Here is an 18,314-nt window from a genome sequence, read left to right as displayed (position 1 = left end):
CGTCGCAGTTGTCGCTGCGGATTTGCCTTTGTGCTCGGGCCGCAAAAGTCAATTGTGAGGCGAATGCCGCCTGCTGTTGGCTGGGATTAGACAGCTCCTGCTGAGCATCTAAAATTTGACTACTACTTTCACTTTAGCCAGCCTCTCGCCGTTCTCTAAATATTTTGATAGCCCACACCGCCTCCGCTGCCTGTTTATGTGTGACATATAACACAAGTGCCTGCACCGCACTGACGCTGTGTGGTCCCGCCGTATCTACAGATCCCGGCGTAGCATATGCCAGTGAAAGCGTTGCGGGCACTTGAGCGAGCCATTAACCTACCGCAGTTTGTATAAACTAAAAATACACACGCACACAAATTAATACTAATAAAATGCTGGCAAGGCTGATGCTCTGCATTTATTTTTTACTTTTTTATTTTGAGCCAAACTGTTAGGCGATTTACGACTTCCTCGGCATCCTGCGCTGATTTTCCCGAGCCTTTCCAATAGACAGATAGACATCTTGAGTAGGGTCCGAAGCCTTTCAGTCAAATGCGTTGCTTTTAATTGATGTGAAGCCTTAACCTCGCCCTCAGCAAATTAGTCGCCGAACCGAAGGTCAGAGTCGCCAAATAATTTAGCAACAATCCCCAGCCCCAAACAACAAAAGGAACTCTCCTCTAGCTCTCCTGCGACTGCGACTGCGACTGTGACTGTGGCAAACAAAGGCCAGTTGTGCAGATCAGATTAAGTGCTTATAACATGGACATGACTCCATTGACTAACAGGCACCAGCCCAGGCCAGCCAACCGGCCAACCAGACGACAACAGCAGCCACGCCAGCCACTGGGAGCGACAAAAAGCGCTGCCCAAATAGCCGCCGACACATCGATGATGATGACGATGACGACGATGGCAACGGCGACGGCGACGGCGATGATATTGGTACTCGCAGCAACTGCCCACTGTACACTTTTGTCGGCAGCAATTGTTGATGCCCTACAGTCAAAGGAGCCCATTAGTGCAAAGGAATGACTAGAGGCAGTTGGAAATGCAATTAAAGTTGGCTTTAAAGTATAGATCGCAGGAAGGAAGTGAGAGAGGAGAAGGGAGAGTTAGACTCAAAGAGTGAGAAGTAGATAGAGAGAGAGAGACAGAGAGAGTGGGATGGAGAGAGAGAGATAGTGGTAAAGAGGTAGACAAGGAAGGTACCATATAGAGAAATAGAGAAGATAAATATATAAAGCAAAACTAAACAGAATGCTGTAAGAGAGTTAAATAATAATACTAAACTAATTTAATTGAATAATTTAATGTAATTCAATTATTTATGTAAATTTGCAAAATATATGTGTTAATCGAGTATATGTATACACTAGTTTGTTCATATATACAGTATATTCATACATGTATGTACTCCGCGAATTATTTAAAGTCATAACTAAGACCGAATTAAAAAGTAGGCAGAATAGCAAACTGCTTTACAAACTCAAAATTTCCCCAAAACCGAAAAGAGAAGAAAGAAACCCGAAAAGAACAGATGTAAATAAGGGGACCCCGAGCTGATGGTCGTCTAGGGCTCCAGTAAGGGGTTATTTCCGCATAACTTTAAATAAACACAACAATTTGTTATAAACACCAAATAAAAAACTAATTAATAATAAAAACTAATGTGGACTTAAAGAATACATAAATAAATATTATTTTGCTTATTTATTATTTTAAACTGAAATATATTGAAAGCTTACAACAATAATGAGATTACTCTGTTGGATTAGAAGCAGAGTCCGCTAACATATCAATAATATATTATTAAATATTCACATATTAAAGACACTCACTGTTGATTCTCTATAAAAACATAAATTCGATGATCATATACATGTTAAAGACTTCCACTAATTCATATAAAAATGTAGCGCATTACAAAAGTCTGGTTAGCACAATCAAGGCAACTCGGCTGCATCTTTACAGATTTGCTGAGAGCAAAAAAAAAAAAAAAATCTTAAGCTTGCCTCAATTGGCGGCATTAAACGAGACCAAAATCGAACTTAGCTGCTTCCAAGTTTAGCCCCAGCTCCAAGTGAAGCTGAAGCTGAAGCTGAAGCTTTGTCTCCACATGATGCCTGCCCACTCTGGCACATTTTGGCCATTGTTCTCATCGCAGCGGAGGCAGGCCAGGCAAATACTGGTAGTTGTTGCTTCAGAAATGTAGCAAATGCTGTTGTTGCTGTACAAAAATGTCAATATTCTGATTCCACGAAAAGCCAAATGCATCGCTGCCCAACTGATGTCCACATCGATGTCGATGGAGCTACGTATGTGTGTGTGTGTGTGTGTGCGTCGGCTGTTGACCAAAAGTCGCAATTCGCGACATCCACAGTCCATCTCCAGCTCCCTGTCGGATCCTGCGTAATTCAGTTGCAGCGCATTGCAGATGGCAGTTGCAATGCCCCAGCAAATGGCAAAATGGCGAACATCACTCGAGCCAGACTCAATCTCGCCTGGGCACAAAGCAAACGTTCCGCCCGTCGGCGGCAGATCAAAAAGGCAATGGCAATGGCTCACAGTTCAATAGGCTTTGTGTCGGGAGTGTAAGAGCAAGAGTAAGTTGGCAAGCGGCTATAATGCGCTTGGATATGCAAAATTGCATTGAAATTTGAATTCAATTCAAAAGGCCGTTCGTTGGCCAGCAGGCGCAGGGGCGGACGCGGGGCACGGTGCGATCGGGCAACTCTGTTGGATTGGTCGAGTTGATTGCGCGCCGGTTGCCAATTTGAAAGAAATCAAAAACTCAGCCGCCAAGCTAACCCACATGCGACTGCTGCTGCTGCTGCTGCTGCTGCTGCCGCTGCCTGTTGCTGCTTGCTGGCCGACGCTGTTGTTGCCTCTTGCAAATTACGCAACTGGCAAAGATCAGCTCTTGTTTTTGGCCACATTGTTACAAGGCGCAAGGAGTTTACAGCTGCCGCCAGTTGCCCCGTTGAACGCTGCCCCGTTGCAAGTTGCAAGTTGCAATTGCCGGTAGCAACTTTGGCTCTGGATTTGCATGCCAACAGCGGCGTGCATTGCGCTCCGGCAGTGGCAAAAAATGAGCCTCTTAATAGCCGCCGACAGTTACAAAGTGCCTGGCAATTGTGGCAAATGCCAAAGAGCCGTGCTCTCACCCAGCAGCAACAGCGACAACAACAACAACAGTCTCCCAAGCACATGGGCGTGTTGCTCGGGGGCGTCTGGACCGCTCACATTTGGCTTTCAATTTGCAATCGCGCTGGCTACACCTCTGGGCGTTGCAACAGCATCCGACTTATCTGCCAGCAGCTGCCATCTGTGCGCCAACATTTGGCGAATTCATAATTGCAGCAAGTAGTCAGCGAGTCGTCCAGTTCCACATCCACTTGGAGCTTGGAGTTGCAGTTCCAGTGGCAGTTGTAGCTGCTAAAAGATATGGAAACACCTCTTGCAAACTATCCACCATTTGTTATCCATATCCAAAACCTATTGAGCTGTGCCTTTCGATAATTGTGATTGTGCTAATTGACAAACGATAATGTCTTAAGGGCGTTTAGCCAAACGGAAAGTCACTAAATCTATACAAATGGAGATTGCCAAACGAAAACGAAATAAATCATCAATGAATGCAAATTCGAAATTTAGACTTTATGGATCAAATCGAGATGATATATTTCTATGAACGAAATTCATGGAGGTCGCCTGAGGAAAGAAAATGTGTAATTTCCGATAGTTTAGGTTTTGATGTGACTTATTTTCAGTATATTGATTAGGGTTAAATTTTTCAAATTAAAATATTAATAAAAAGTCATTTAAAGTCTAACTTTGACTCCGTATTATTATTAATATTTCAAGAACTTTAATTCGTTTGCCATGCATATGAATCGAAGCCCAAGAACTTATTAGTTTACTGAAGGAAATGACTTAAGATATTAAGATAATCATATTTTACGTATTTAGCACGCATTTATGTTTAAGTTAAGTTTTTTGATAGCCACGTGGATAGAGAAAAATGTATAAATGCTAAGAAAGTTAAGCAAAAATCTATTCTAAATGCTAAGCAGAGAACTCTTATAGAGAGATCAAGAGCGTCTAGTTTACAGTCAAACTAGTCGCCTTAATCTCTCTCTAATAGTTTCATGCTTATTATTGGGAATGTATTTGGGACAAAATGTTGATTTACCCATTTTTATTTGGTTAAAACGACATTCCGTCCCAATGATTAGGTTGCTTTTAGCTAATTTAGTTTTAATGAAGTAGGGTATAATTTTATGCAAACATAAAAAGAGTTTGCATAAAATGTTACCCTATATAATTATGAATAAAATTACTAGAAAGTAATAAAACTAAAACGTAAAATGAACCTGTTGATGCAGAACTATGAATAAAATTAGTCAAAAAAGTAATAAACTTTAAAAAATGTTTATTGATCAAATTTGTATATTTTTGTAACTTTAAAACGAGATAATTTTAACAGAGCTTTAATATTCTCCAACTCTTATTGTAAGAATACGGTGGTATAAACAAACCTTATTCTCAATTTTTCTGAATATTATGTAATCCATTCATTTATAATATAATGTAAAATATAAAAACTAATAAATAAAATTTGCTAATTATGTAGTAGTTCTCACTAAAAATCATTTTTTCTTTATTAAATAATAATGTCCTTCCAACTCAAGTATATACATAGAGGACTATCACACCAATTGCCATTCTATGCATCAATCTCTTACTCGATATGTCGCTGTATTGATTTTATACCAATCCCAACCTTTCTCCGATCACCATCGTAATGAATATACATCTTTACAGCTTTATAAATATTATTACATAGAAATTTAGTACATAGAGATTTTCGGACATCCATCCTCTAAATATATTCAATGAGTCCAACATCCGATACATTTGGAATAATGATTCGGGCATTGGGAAAACTTCTTTGCGCAGGATAGAGGCTGAGAAATGATAGAGGGAATTTGGCAGCGCTGTCATGCTGTGACGGCAAGGACTTTGGGGCATGGCACATTCAGTTGAGGCTAACGCAATTGAGCCATGTATTTGTTGGCGCATTAACAGGATAGAGACCCCTTTCGAGTCGGCTAAGATGTGGAGGGCGTGGTTGGGGCGGCGGGTGGCATTGGTAATGGTCATGGGTGGGGCAAACAAACAAATCTTGGCTGTCACAGGGCCTGAGTTGCGGCATTCAATTGTGAAATGAATGCGGATCTCCCACGGCAGTCGACTACGTGTTGCAGGATATGAAACATATCTCCGGTTAGCAGGCAGGACATTTCCTGTGCCAGCCGGTGGCCATATACACACAGCTGTCATAAATCGCATGTATGAGTCGCTGTTGGGATTTTGCGGCAGGATATTGCCAAAAGGATGCGCTGCCATTACCTCCGCCTCACCCTCTCACTCCCTCTCGCTCACAGTCTCTCAGTGCACGCTCATCCGTATAATGTTTTGATGGGCATTTGAATGTAGGCGCATGTCATTTGGCTTGGACAAAAGCCTTGAGTGCCAGCCGATCCGTGCCCATACCTCATCCCAGCCATCCGTATTGATGGCGAACATTTCAATTGAGTGCCCAATGAGACACCTGACACTTAAGCGCCAGCAACTGGATGAAGGCGTTCGCCTGACAAATGAGACAAAGTGACACAAGTCAATCAAAGCGTCCAAAACGCGCGTCACTTATAAATTCCATTGCTGCTGCCGCTGTTGCTGCTGCAGCTTCCAACCAATTTACTGCCCATGCCCACCAAAAAAGAATACACAAAATGCCCAACGACCTGGCCCCTTGGGGCAGAAATATATTTAAATCAATTCCGTCAGCACGCAGAGAAGCGAGCAGCCAGGCGATGAGCCGCAGGCCAAAGCTAAAGTCTACCCAACGTGATGGACGCATTTAAAATGTCAATACGCATTGACTTCAGGCTCGGACGACGATGGATTCCACGAGGCGGACAATGTGGCTATGTGGCCCGAGACGGACTCTAACTCCGAGACAGCGGCTGAGATAGCGACTGCGGCGCGTAAGCTTGAAGTCATTCAAGTGGCGGAGACAATGAATCCTGTCAAATCAAAGTACCAACAAAGGCAACGTAAGGCGTGCGAGAAACGCAACATGAAATGGAAAGCGGAGAACAGGCGGACAGACAAACGGGCGGACAGCCGTAAAGGGCAAAGGCAAAGCTCGGGCAACCACTCGCGATGCCCAAATCCATTAGAGTTAAATAAATTTTGTTTTTGAATTCAATTTACGTGTTGCGAGTTAACTAGACAGAAATACCACTTGGCTCCAGAGAGGGTAGCTTGAGAAATTACATTTTACGGTCTTTAAAATTATGATAATGTTACAGATAAAGGAGAAATCATCCTATGTATGAAATTTATATATTTTAAATCAAATATTTGATTCAAATCTATTCGAAATATCGACTTAAACTGTTTCTGTGATATTGACGACTCAGGATGTTGTGTCCTGTTCGTTACATAAAAGTTGTATCATAAAATTAAATAAATAAATAAAAAAAAGTAAATAACAACGACATCGATCACTAAGGATATTCAACTAAGATCTACCATGGGATTCATTGCAGTTCACTTGGGGCTAGTCAGAATCAAGCAACAGCGAAAAATAATTTCTGGTTCATTTCAATAAGCAATGAAATTGTTCATGCACTGGCGATGCAGCGAACTATCATAATCAATTACAGCTTTGATTCACGACTCAAGAAATCAGTTTATAGAAACTGTCATGAAAGATTTGACTTAGACAATTATTGAATTGCTCAATATCACAATAGCTTACAATAGCAATTTACATTCAGTTTTAATATAAAGAGCTGAGATATGAGGATAAAGAAATATTTCATATTGATTGAATAGCTGATTAGAAATTAAAGATCATAATCATTATACTGATTTGCAAATATATCAATGGATTGTTGATGAATACTCTAATATAAATCTAAATATTTAAAATATATGAATTGATTTTGTTGTTGTAATAAATGATCAATTTCAGTAAAAGTCTTTATTATTCGCTCAGTTCAATTATAGATGTAACGGATGGACATAGATTAGATCCCAATTAGAGATGATCTTACAATCCAAGTAAAAGATATTTCTAACTAAAGAGTTGGCCAAAACGAACCGCCCATACGATCAACTTATTTAACTGCGCACCAGATCCACATTGTAAGTTTTAGCCATGATAGATATATCTGTCCCGTAGGTGCAACCAAATTTTTTGATTGATCCATTGAGTAACCCTCGTCAGGTATTCGATGCCGGACACATAATTTTGCAGCTCAGCGCTTCAAAAGCTCATGCCGTCCCCAGCTCCTAACTGGCAGCTCGGCAACCCCCAATCCTTGGTCCACAGGCCGCGCTCTGCGCCATCCGCTGCAGGGGCGCAGGCAGGCAACGAGCCGGCGACAAGTGATGAGTGAATGCAAAGAATTTGAATATTGTGCCGCGGCGGCAGTTGACATAAATCGTCAATGACAGCGACATCGCCTCCTTTTGGGCCTTAAACACGCAACGAGGGCGCTGACGGGCGAGCTGGCTCAGCTCAGCTGGGCAAAAAGGCCGACAATCAACGTGCTGGCCGCAGAACACGACAGACAACTGTAATCCGCTATTGTGATTGTGTACGGTCGGGGGCACAGGCAGAGGCAGAGCTACAGGATCAGGAGCCGGCCAGCAATGGAGGGGTTTATCCCTGTTCGCTCGCTTGACCTGTCAGCGAGCTTCTCAAAATCAATTCTAATCGATTTAGGACATTTTGACAGCACTTATTGGCAGCATTCGCGTGGCCGTGATACTAACAACACCTTCCAAAATTGCTGGCTAAGCGGCCAGCGACGTCGTCGTCGACCCGGTAAATGTCAACAGCATTTTGGCTTAAATAGCCGCAAGCCAAAAGTGGAAAAGGCAAAACAAAAACAAACAAAAAGACCAAAAAACGAGAACAAGGCAGCATTATCATTATCTGAGTGGAAGCTGATTGAAAACAGATAATTAAAATCTTCTAATTAGCGGCATGTTCACGCACACACACACACACATATATACACACAGGGGTACATATACAACGTGTCGTCTGTGTGTGCGTGTGTGTTACCTTAACCACTGTCGGCTGTCAGCGAAAACAAGTTCATAAATCTTGCGCCCAACAAATCGTTTTGCAACATGAAAGAACATTACATACATATAAGAGGAAGCCACAGCAGCCTGCAACAGCGACAACAAAAGACTCAAGGAGCAAAAACTGTCCACTTCATTTAGTGTACAGGTGTGCGTGTGTGTGTGTGCCTGGGCTGCCGAAACATGTGAAAGGCTTTGTATGAGAGCTCCCCTGGCTTTGGTTTTGTTTTTTGCCAAAACGTTTAATAAACAAGATTCCCATGTCGATTATCACAAATTAGTCACATTAATTATAAGTGAAGGCAAGGATGCCAGATTCTATCTCATTTAAGAACCAAAAACTGGAAGCAGTCAAAGGATATCTACATTTGGTAAAGGAAACCAAGTCGAATCCGACTGGAACTGTAAATGGACATTAACCACGTGCCAAGAAGTATTCGTTGCATCTCTATAAAATTATAGCTCATTAGCTAAACAAACTATGAATGAAAGCATAGAACTCGTTTCGCTAAAAACATCTTTCAAATACAAGAGTTTTTAGTTCCGGCTCTAGAAGTTCAACTCTTAAAGATTAATCACTTTGATAAAGATTTGAAAGATGTATTAAGTGACAAAATGGTCTGTCCCAACCTTAAATCTCTTTAAGCAGGTAAACGCGTGGAGAGAATATCGATAGATGCTAATTAATTTCATTTTAAATGGCATCTTACAGAAGACTTTAGAAAATAGAATTATGTACCGTAATTTAGAATTATGCTAAAGCCATATTTAGATTTTACAAATATGTATAATAACGTAGATGCCCCATGTAGATGTCCAATTTAAGAAAGCTACACTCTCTTTGTTTGAAGAAATTAAAAGAATGACCTACCACTATTTACAGTGGATCAGAAAATACGTGCCGAAAGTGCCTACTCTACTTAATCCAATAGGATTGACTACAGTTGCCTAAGCAAAAAAAAGAATTAATTCAATTTAAACAATTCCATTGCATACTTTTCAGCGGATAGAATAATAATGTCCTCAAGTATATATCGTATGTATAACAGCTAATAGCTGATCTAAAATATGTACACTCAAAATACCATTGTTGGTAAAGTGGTGCATACTTTAAACAGCTCAGCTGATTCATTTATAACAGTACTACAGAATCATTTAGCACACATTTAAAATGCAACTTTAAACTTTAAGTTAACATTCATCAAACTGATGATTATTCCCCAGCATCAACAAACGATATTGTTCAAATCTCATATAAAATAATCCAAATAGCATATCAATAAATATAAATGACCTTAAGTTTATGTGCCTACATTAAATGTGCTAATTGAAACGGCTTAGCATACTTTTAAGCGGACAGGAATTGTTTACATTGAGCTTAGCATAGCTAAGAACCTATACGGTCGAGTATGGAGGTTCGATGTTGATGCTTAGCAAAGCCAAAAACCAAAGCAGTCGAATATCAAAGTATGTTCGGGCTTAGCAGAATAAAGAACCAATGCTGTCGATGATTCATGTTCGATGCTTTTGCAGACAATTCGTATTGAAATTTTCGAGTTGGCAACAAAAGTGATATATTTCTATTAAAAATATACTACATTTAACAGATTATGAATTTGATTTTCAAGAGGTTTAGACAAAGTATTGGTAGTGAATTATTATTGCTTACTTCAAATTGATTATCACGCTTCCATTTGCCTAGTTTTACGTTGACTAGGAGTAATATCAGAGTGCAGAATGGCTCTTTGACCAGCCTTTCTCTTCTACAAGAATTATAGTTCATATTTTTATACTCATCGAAAATTAAAATACATATTAGGCTTGATTTATTATAGTATCATAAAACTCATGTCATGTACAACAACTTAAAATATATGGCGATATCATAGTCATTCAAATAACTCACTCTCAATCTTATAAGCAAAAATACCGAAGTCAGCATCAATTTGTGATACAATCTCAATTAATTCAATTCCGTTTGGCTACTAGGCCTTGCGCTCGAAGAGCACAGGGAATGGCTTGTCCTGCGGCGCCTGCAGCCAGTTGTCCTCGGAATACTTCACATTGTTTTCAGTCTCAATCACATGAAAGGTGTAGGCGTGGCGGCTCTTCTGGGAGCGATTCGGCTCACTCTTGTGCACCACATTGCCGTGGATGACGATGCAGGTGCCTGTCAAGGAATGACAACAGGTTAAACTGGTATTGCGGAACTGGCCGCAGCTTCAGCTACTCACCTTTGCTCACTTGGAGCGGCGTGAAGCTCGACTGGGGATAGATGGGCGAAGCGCGATCGTAGACCATCAGCTCCGAGGCGTTCGTGTCGGGATTGCGCACGTAGCGACGGTGCACTCCGCTCTTGTGCGAGCCCTTGATGAACTGCAGGCAGCCGTTCTGCAGGGTGCAGTCCTCTAGAGCGAACCAGAAGCCCACCGCCGAGTTGGGCTCTGTGTGCAGGAACCAGGAGTCCTGGTGTGGTGTCACCTCGCCGCCAATGCCGGAATTCTTGTAGATGTACATGCTCTGGCAGACGGCCGGCCTATTGAAGTTCAGCTGCCAGCAGATCTCCTTAACACGGTTGCTGAAGGTCAACGCGTTGAAGGTCGGATGCTCCACATGCAGCGCATGGCCCACCTTGTTCAATGCGATCATCGGATCTACAACCAGCTGACCCTCATCTCCAATGGCGCCCTGCTCGAAGAAGTAGCGTACCTTGTCGCCCGACTCCAAGAAATACAGCTCCTTGCTGTGCGCATCCTCCGCCTTGACGGTGCTGAAGATCTTCCGATTCGACTGTGGCGCATCCAGGCACAGAGCCCGCCCCGCCTGATACAGTGTCTCCACCTCCTCGGGCTTCAGGAAGTCCTCTATGACAACGTAGCCATTCTCGTTAAACTGCCAATGGAAAGCATAATTCAGTTGTAGTTGCTAGAAACACTTGAAGCAACTACAAAAAAGCGGGTGAAGGTCCGATTCGATTCATAAAGTTCTGTGCTATGTGACGCTTATCTCTGCGCCGTCTGGTCTGTGTCTGGCTTCACACTCCCGCACACAAGCACACACACACACAAGCACATACAGACGCACATTATCAGACTGACCGACTATATGTAATGGGCACACGCGCGCAGTGCAGTTATTCCCCCTATCTCCCCCGGGGATAAGCAGAGCTAGCCTTCAGTTCGTTTCCTTTTGTATTCCACTGTCAGCTGTGGCACCTGCTAATTAACAAATTTCTAGGCATGCCAATGTGGTCACAGCATTTGACATGCAAAAAGCGAAATTCGTGCCCATTCACTGAAATCACTCAATGTGAAATTGAAATTGAATTGAAAATTCACACATTCTTAGGGTACGCTCGTTCTATCAACTGGATGGGTATTTACACTTTGTTGTGCAACATGCAACACATTCTAGAGTGTTTATGCAAAGGGTATTCAATATTCGACTTTGTCACACAAATTCTGTTCTATTGTGGGCGCTCTCTTAGTGTCATGGTATAAAAAAGTATATTTGAAAATGCTTTGAGCAAGCAGATGAAAAGCAAGAGTATAAATAGTCGCAGTGATTCAAAGACACCAACACACCTGCACTGATCATTGGAGGAGATCCGTCGCCCCACCTTTTGACGAATACGCCAACGAAATTCACTAAAATAAAATGCGCGTGCAAGTGTCAAGGAAATGGGAATTGGAAACTAGGAGACTGGCAAATGGGAGGATGGATGACTTATGCCCAGACAAGTGCCCAGCTCGTGGAAAATTACTGCCCGAGAGGTCAGCCAATTGGCTTGAGAGTGTGTTATGACAAGCTTGGGCAGCAGCTGATTCCGTAATCGACTGCAGTTTGTTTGCTCGGGCATGTGCAATTCAGCTAAATTGACAGGGGGTCGTCACGGAGCGCTGCTGGCTATTAAGTCAGCGTTTGTTGAACTAGAACTTGCACAAGTCCGCGACTGTTGCTGTGTCGTAAGGCGCTTGCATAATCGCAGCTGAGAACGCGTTGAGTTACACTCGAGCAGAGCCCAGAACTCAGTGCGTTCCAGTTGAGTTCTAATGGGCATGAATATGCATGAATGTTCAGGCCATTTGGAGCTGGGCTAACCAGTTGATCGGGCATTATAATTTGCTGCCATTTGGACAAGGCTGACCACACATGCCTCGAGAACTGACCCGAATAAATATGCGTCTGGCTGGAGAATGAATTTTGAACAGCGCTAAAACATTTCCTCAATTGGCCATCGCAGTCTATGTTCCCGGGCAATATACGAATGCTTCTCCGCAGTTGGCTTTCTGCGAATCACACCAAAAGGCGACGCATTGGCTGCCAATGTTTATGATGCTGATGAATGTAAATAGATTCATGGCAGCAAGGCGGGCACAGAAGATCGGTGGGAGGGCCATTGATGACTAAGAAATGAAAACTAAGAGCGTAATCTCACTTGGGCTCCCACCGAGTCCATCGATAAGTAATTGGCCACAAATCATTTGCCAACAAAAATAGAAACAAAAGCCGGCAAAAAGAAGGAAGCTTGCGCGATCTCATAGAAAATACCTAAAGACTGATGATGAATAGGCATCCATTTGTATGTACATACCTCATCCAAAAGTTTGCTGTGCATTGTGCTTCAGTTTGTGTTGCTTGTTGTGTATTTTGTTGCTTTTGGAATTAATCAACAAATTGTATTTCGGTTTTCTTGTTTTCTTTCTTCGCCCAAATATCGCCGTACACTTCTCTGTTGAGGCGTTTCTCCACAGTTGGACAGCGAACGTTTTGCTCTGTTTCGCGTACGTTTCAAAACTGTTTTGCCTTTTTCAAAACAGTATCTGAAGCACCCACCAGGCAGAACACTCGGGCAGTCGAATAGTCGAACACTCGAATGCTCGAATACTCGAACACTCGGCCTGATATGCGCTTCCCACACGACGCGTCGGCTGCTGAACAGTTCTATAGACACACACACACATGCACACATATGTGTATTCTTAGCATATGCTCTCGATCGTTGCTCACTCACACTCTTTCGCTCTCTCTGTCACACTCTCTGTTTCTTCCTCCCTTTCTCGCTGTTACTATGGGTCTCCGCCTCTGTAAGCAGTGATGCCAGTTCAGCGATTTCTCGTTTGATTTAGCCTTTTTTGATTGTTGCCAGCTATTCTTTTATATCAACATCATATTTTCTATTAGTTTATGAATCGTACTACATCTTTAAGTAATTGTGTAAGTAAATACATATGTGACTTTTCATAATTTACAATATTATAATATTACTTTGCTCCGTTTATTTGTATATTGTTATAATATTCAAATTATTTTCTATAATATTTTTAAAGCCTAATGATGATAGGTTATTTTAACTACACATAAATATATTAATTGTAGCAAAAAATGCCCTAAATATGCATTTGGAATAAAATTTTTAGTTTTTCAATGTAGAGTATTTGTTATGAATAATTCTGTTTTTTTAATTTTAGCAAAAAAAAAAATAATAATAATAATAATAAATAAATAAATAAAATAAAAATATTTAATATGAGGCCAGTTTGAATTAAACTCAGATTAATTTACATAAATAATGCATAGATTAAATTAATATGAAATATAATCTTCGGGTGACATATTCCTCTGAACTGCTGTACTTTATTGATAACAAAATGACATATTTTACAATATAAAATCGTGTCTTATCTACTAAGTCTGTACATGTATATACTGGAAAACAAAGTAAATAGAGCCGGAAATGCCGGAGAGCAACCAAATTATAGGCCTCAATAAATTTAATATGCATAAATGTATATATAAGACGTTTTATATCATTTGATTTTTATTGATGTTATGTAAGTATAAATAAATTTAAGTAAAAAAACACTACATTGAAAAAATTAAAATATTACTGATTGCGCTATCCTCGATGACCAATTTTTAACAATATTATTTGTAGCTTAAAGTTTTCTAAAGGAGAAAGGCTTTAAAATAAAAAATATAGAAACATGTTAGGACTTTAGTGCGAATAATATAAAGAATATAAAATATAAACTGATTGCTAAAAAGGTTGACTATCTACGTATACTTTCAAGCTATTTTGGCTTCTCCGGATCGCCATCACTGCATATACGTTAGTATAGCTCATCTCTGTTAAGGTCTAGTTTGAGCTTGTAAGCTACACAAAATTCTAGTTGATTGTCACTTACGGTCATTATCTCGTTATGCAGTAATATCTTTGAATTATTTTACATTAATTTCACTTTAGCTCGACAATCCCAAAATTTTCCAGTTGTATCCGAAATTTCCACAAATATGCAACAGTTGCGTCTCACGTGCAATCCGTGTGTTCATTCAGGGGACCGCTGAGCATGCATGCTAATGCGCAGCGTCTTTTTTTTACAACTTGATGTCGTCATATGGCAGTTAATTGCTGTCTATGCGTGGGTCGCCGTTCGCCGAGAAACAGTCGCTGTTGCAACTGCGATTTCCTCATCCAAAATTTACTGCAAAATATGCGAAAACTATTGTTAAGCTGCGGCATTTATCTGCCTGAATATGTTTATATAATTTGCAGGTAAAAGAGCGCAATTAAAAAAGCGAATTATAAGCCGAGTCGTGCGAACAATAGGTGCTAAATATGTGCTTAAATCCATATTTATTTTAGCATTTGTTTAATGCCATTGACTAGGCACACATTCTTAGCTCAAGTCGGCCGAAACCTCTGAATGTCATAAAAAGTCGCATTGGAAATGCATGCAAAATGGTAAATTGTAAATTTATGCGAGGCGGCGAAAACTAATGGCATGTGGCTAATAATGTGGCACTCTGGCCCGGCCCGGCCTGGGCTGGCTTAGCCTGGCTCAAATGCACTTACTTATGCTTGTATGCTGGTGTGTGTACAGTTAGTATTACTACTTTACAGAAGATTAATTACACTAGCTCTGGCCATAAATAAGGCAAACAAGCAACTGTCCGCCAGCATGCAGTCTAGAGTCAAGAGTGTCTTGGCATTATTTGCAAATGTATGGTAGTAAAAATTTAAATTAGAAATCATTGCGGCCGCCGGGTAGCCATTCAATTTGATCAGCCGCGGCAGTGGCAACAGCTCCTACATACATAATGACCGTGTTAGCTGTGGTGCCCTTGAATTGCAGATGACGACGGTGGCACCTGAACAATCAAGTCATAAACAATGTGCAGCCGAAAGGTCTCAAGAGGCCAATAGACGCCCCTCTGACGCGCTTGCGAATACGCCGACAACAAACCACAACAACAGAGACAACAACAACAACAACAACAAAGAGATGATCAGCCCAAGGTCAGAGAGGTTTTTTTCGGGTTCTTCAGTGAAAGAGAGCTGAGAGCCCCAGCAAAGCCAAGCTCTTTTGTGCGGCTAATTAAGTTAATTAAAAATTAAAGACACGCGATTTGCTTGACTAACAACAATTTGATAATATTCCAAATTTTGTTTGTTTGTCTTTTTTTCAGCAAAAATTTGAATTTTGTTTTGCTGCTGCTGTGCTGCTAATGATGATGGCTCCAGCTCCTGGACTGATTAGAAAATGTTGAGTCATCGCAGTCATCAAATTTAATCTGCTGCCTTTCCAATTTGTAATACCCTGTACAATGGATGCATTGTATATATGTGTATAGCTTATGTAGCTTATGCAAATACTTTGCACATATTAGAGCAAAAATATAAAACTTTATATAGCCATATTATATAAAATAAAAATATTATTAAGACAGTCAAAATCACAAAACAAATCGTTTTTGACTCCATGCAAACTTTTCTCACTGCTTCTCTGCTTTGATGTTCCATTTGTATCTGGATTTCCAAGTTTTGATTTTTTTTTAGTATTTGCAACATTTTCATAACAATAATTTAATTAATTAATTTACAAAAATCATTAAAACAAATTCATTAGTGAAGCCATAAATTCATGTGTTATGTGGGTCATTTCATTATTGATAAATTATTTGCAATATATGTTATCTGGATGTTTGGATGCAAGATATATGCACCTTATTGAACTAAAGATAAAATAGAAAAAATCAATTGGAAATGATATTCCAAAAAAAGTTCGGGTTTAATATTTTTATAAAGAACAAATACACAATAAATTCCGATATAAAAATAAGCAAATTATGATATACATATATATATATATATATATATATATATATATATATATACGTATATATATTTTTATGATATATATATTCAAATAAATAGAGGGTAACTGCTAGTCAAACACTTTGAGCCAAAGCGATGCGAAGCGTTGAACTGATATGTGTATATGAGCGTGTTTTTGATTACTTTTTACCATTTTGATTAGTGATATTTTTTTATAGACGCGCCCCCTCCGGATTTGTGCAATTCGCTTGACCTTAGCTCGCTGAATGTGTGAGCTGTTTGCCAACTAGCTCGAACACCGTTTCGAAAGTAACAATTTAACTGCAGCGGCGTCCCACGCGATGCCAGCCCGATGTCCATACGCACCAACAGGTGTGAGTGGAGTGCAAGAGGTGTGAGCGAAAGGAAGGAGCTTGCACTCGCAGCTGAACTAGACCAGGAAAAGGAAATGAAACGTAAATATCATTGATCTGCTTGTAAAGTTTATAAGTTTATCAGTGTTAAATGTAAAATATATATACTTAGACAAGCATCGAGATACAGCTCGCTTAGAAAGATCTAGTCTGTTCCAATTATTCTGGTTTTAGTTTAAATTTGAATACAAAGTTTCTGTTTAGTGCCCTGGAAAAAACATATAGTGCAAAGATTGAAACAAGTTCTTGAAATTGATATATTTATGTATGTATATTATTGTGGCTTATGTAGTCTAGGTAATCTCTGCAGCTTCCGCATTTTAAATATACATAGTCGGAGCATTTAACAATAAGCATTTGAACAATAGTAATATTATGATTGAAATTAAGATTAAAACATTTCTGAAACCATATAGAAAAATTAACATATTTCGGAGTTTCCATGGAATCGCATTGTTGTTCTCAGCTGGACGTTAATCTTTCCTATGTCTAACTACATTTTCTGTTAGAGTCTTCAATCGACAGTTCCTGTGCTTGTAGATAATCCGCAGTGTTTGAACTAAATGATTTATGCTACTATTGTTCATTTATTTACCCGTCAAGCGGCTGAAGATATTATAATTGCCAGGGACATAAATATATGAATATATGCGTGAAGGGCATTACTGTGGTCATTATTAATACATATATTACACGAAAAGCACAGCGACAATCGAAATTGGAAGAACAAAGGGTAATTACGTGCGGTCTGAGCTGCTTTTATCCAAGATCTAAAATCTCTGGCTTTTTTTGTTATCGAATCAATCCACTCAGAGCGACATATTTGAATTTGCATGCGAAGATGCTTGGACAATAAATCTAATGGCACGCTGTCAGCGAGGTATAAAAATACACATATATATAAACTGTATATATACATATAGTTATTTGCGAAAGTGCCCCGACCAGACTAGGCCAGGCGAGACCCAGGCCGGCTTGACGTAGCTTCAGCCGAGCTGGCAACTGGGGAGCCAAATGTGGAAGCTTTACGTCTTAATTTTGAATGTTAATTGCTGCTGGGGCTGTTAGTTGGTCATCGCTCGCTTGAACTTCAATGTCAGTGAAGAAATTCAAAACTAATTTGTCGGCGATTCAAATTATGGTATACATGCTCATGGGAGAAGGCACGCATTGGACGCACTAGTTGCCTCTACGGCCAGATAATAGGAGTCGCTCACGCAACGTAAAACCCGTTAAATTGGCGCATGGCTTTCGGCCGAAATGTTGATTACGAAAAAGCATTTCATCAAGCAAATTATGATCTCCTCAATCAAACTTCAAGTGAAACAAGAAAAGTAACTAACTTATGATTTACGATCACTTTCTACAACATTTTAATGAAATCTTTCCCCATGCTCCCTTGTTGCGGTGGGGGACCGACCGAGGTGAAGGAGGTGCTAAAGCTTTCTAACTCTGATCATAATTGTAGATTAAAGAAGACATCCATAAATTATGAACACAGCGTGAATAATTGACTCTGTCAAAAGTGATGTGCGCCGAGTCGAACGAGAAATAAATAAATATATTTAAGATTTGAATAAATATTGATGTCTTAAGCAGGATGCTCATCACCTTTTACTCCCTCAGTG

At 40.1% G+C, this 18,314-nt stretch overlaps 1 protein-coding gene across 1 annotated transcript; it reads right to left on the bottom strand.

The window, feature by feature from the left end:
* Positions 1 to 9,957: 9,957 nt before the first annotated feature.
* On the bottom strand, positions 9,958 to 13,027 carry Phyhd1 (Phytanoyl-CoA dioxygenase domain containing 1). Its single transcript, XM_018109064.3, has 3 exons — positions 12,749 to 13,027; positions 10,389 to 11,046; positions 9,958 to 10,324 (listed from the first exon to the last, which is right to left on the bottom strand). The coding sequence occupies exons 1-3, from the start codon at positions 12,770 to 12,772 to the stop codon at positions 10,140 to 10,142; spliced, it is 867 nt and encodes a 288-aa protein (XP_017964553.1). The 5' UTR covers positions 12,773 to 13,027; the 3' UTR covers positions 9,958 to 10,139.
* Positions 13,028 to 18,314: the final 5,287 nt, after the last annotated feature.

Source organism: Drosophila navojoa, chromosome 2 (genome assembly GCF_054131105.1).
Source record: "Drosophila navojoa isolate 15081-1374.11 chromosome 2, UAZ_NAV_1.0, whole genome shotgun sequence".
NCBI lineage: Eukaryota > Metazoa > Arthropoda > Insecta > Diptera > Drosophilidae > Drosophila > Drosophila navojoa.
Note: the sequence above shows the minus strand (reverse complement) of the source record. Positions and strands in the feature narration are given on the sequence as shown.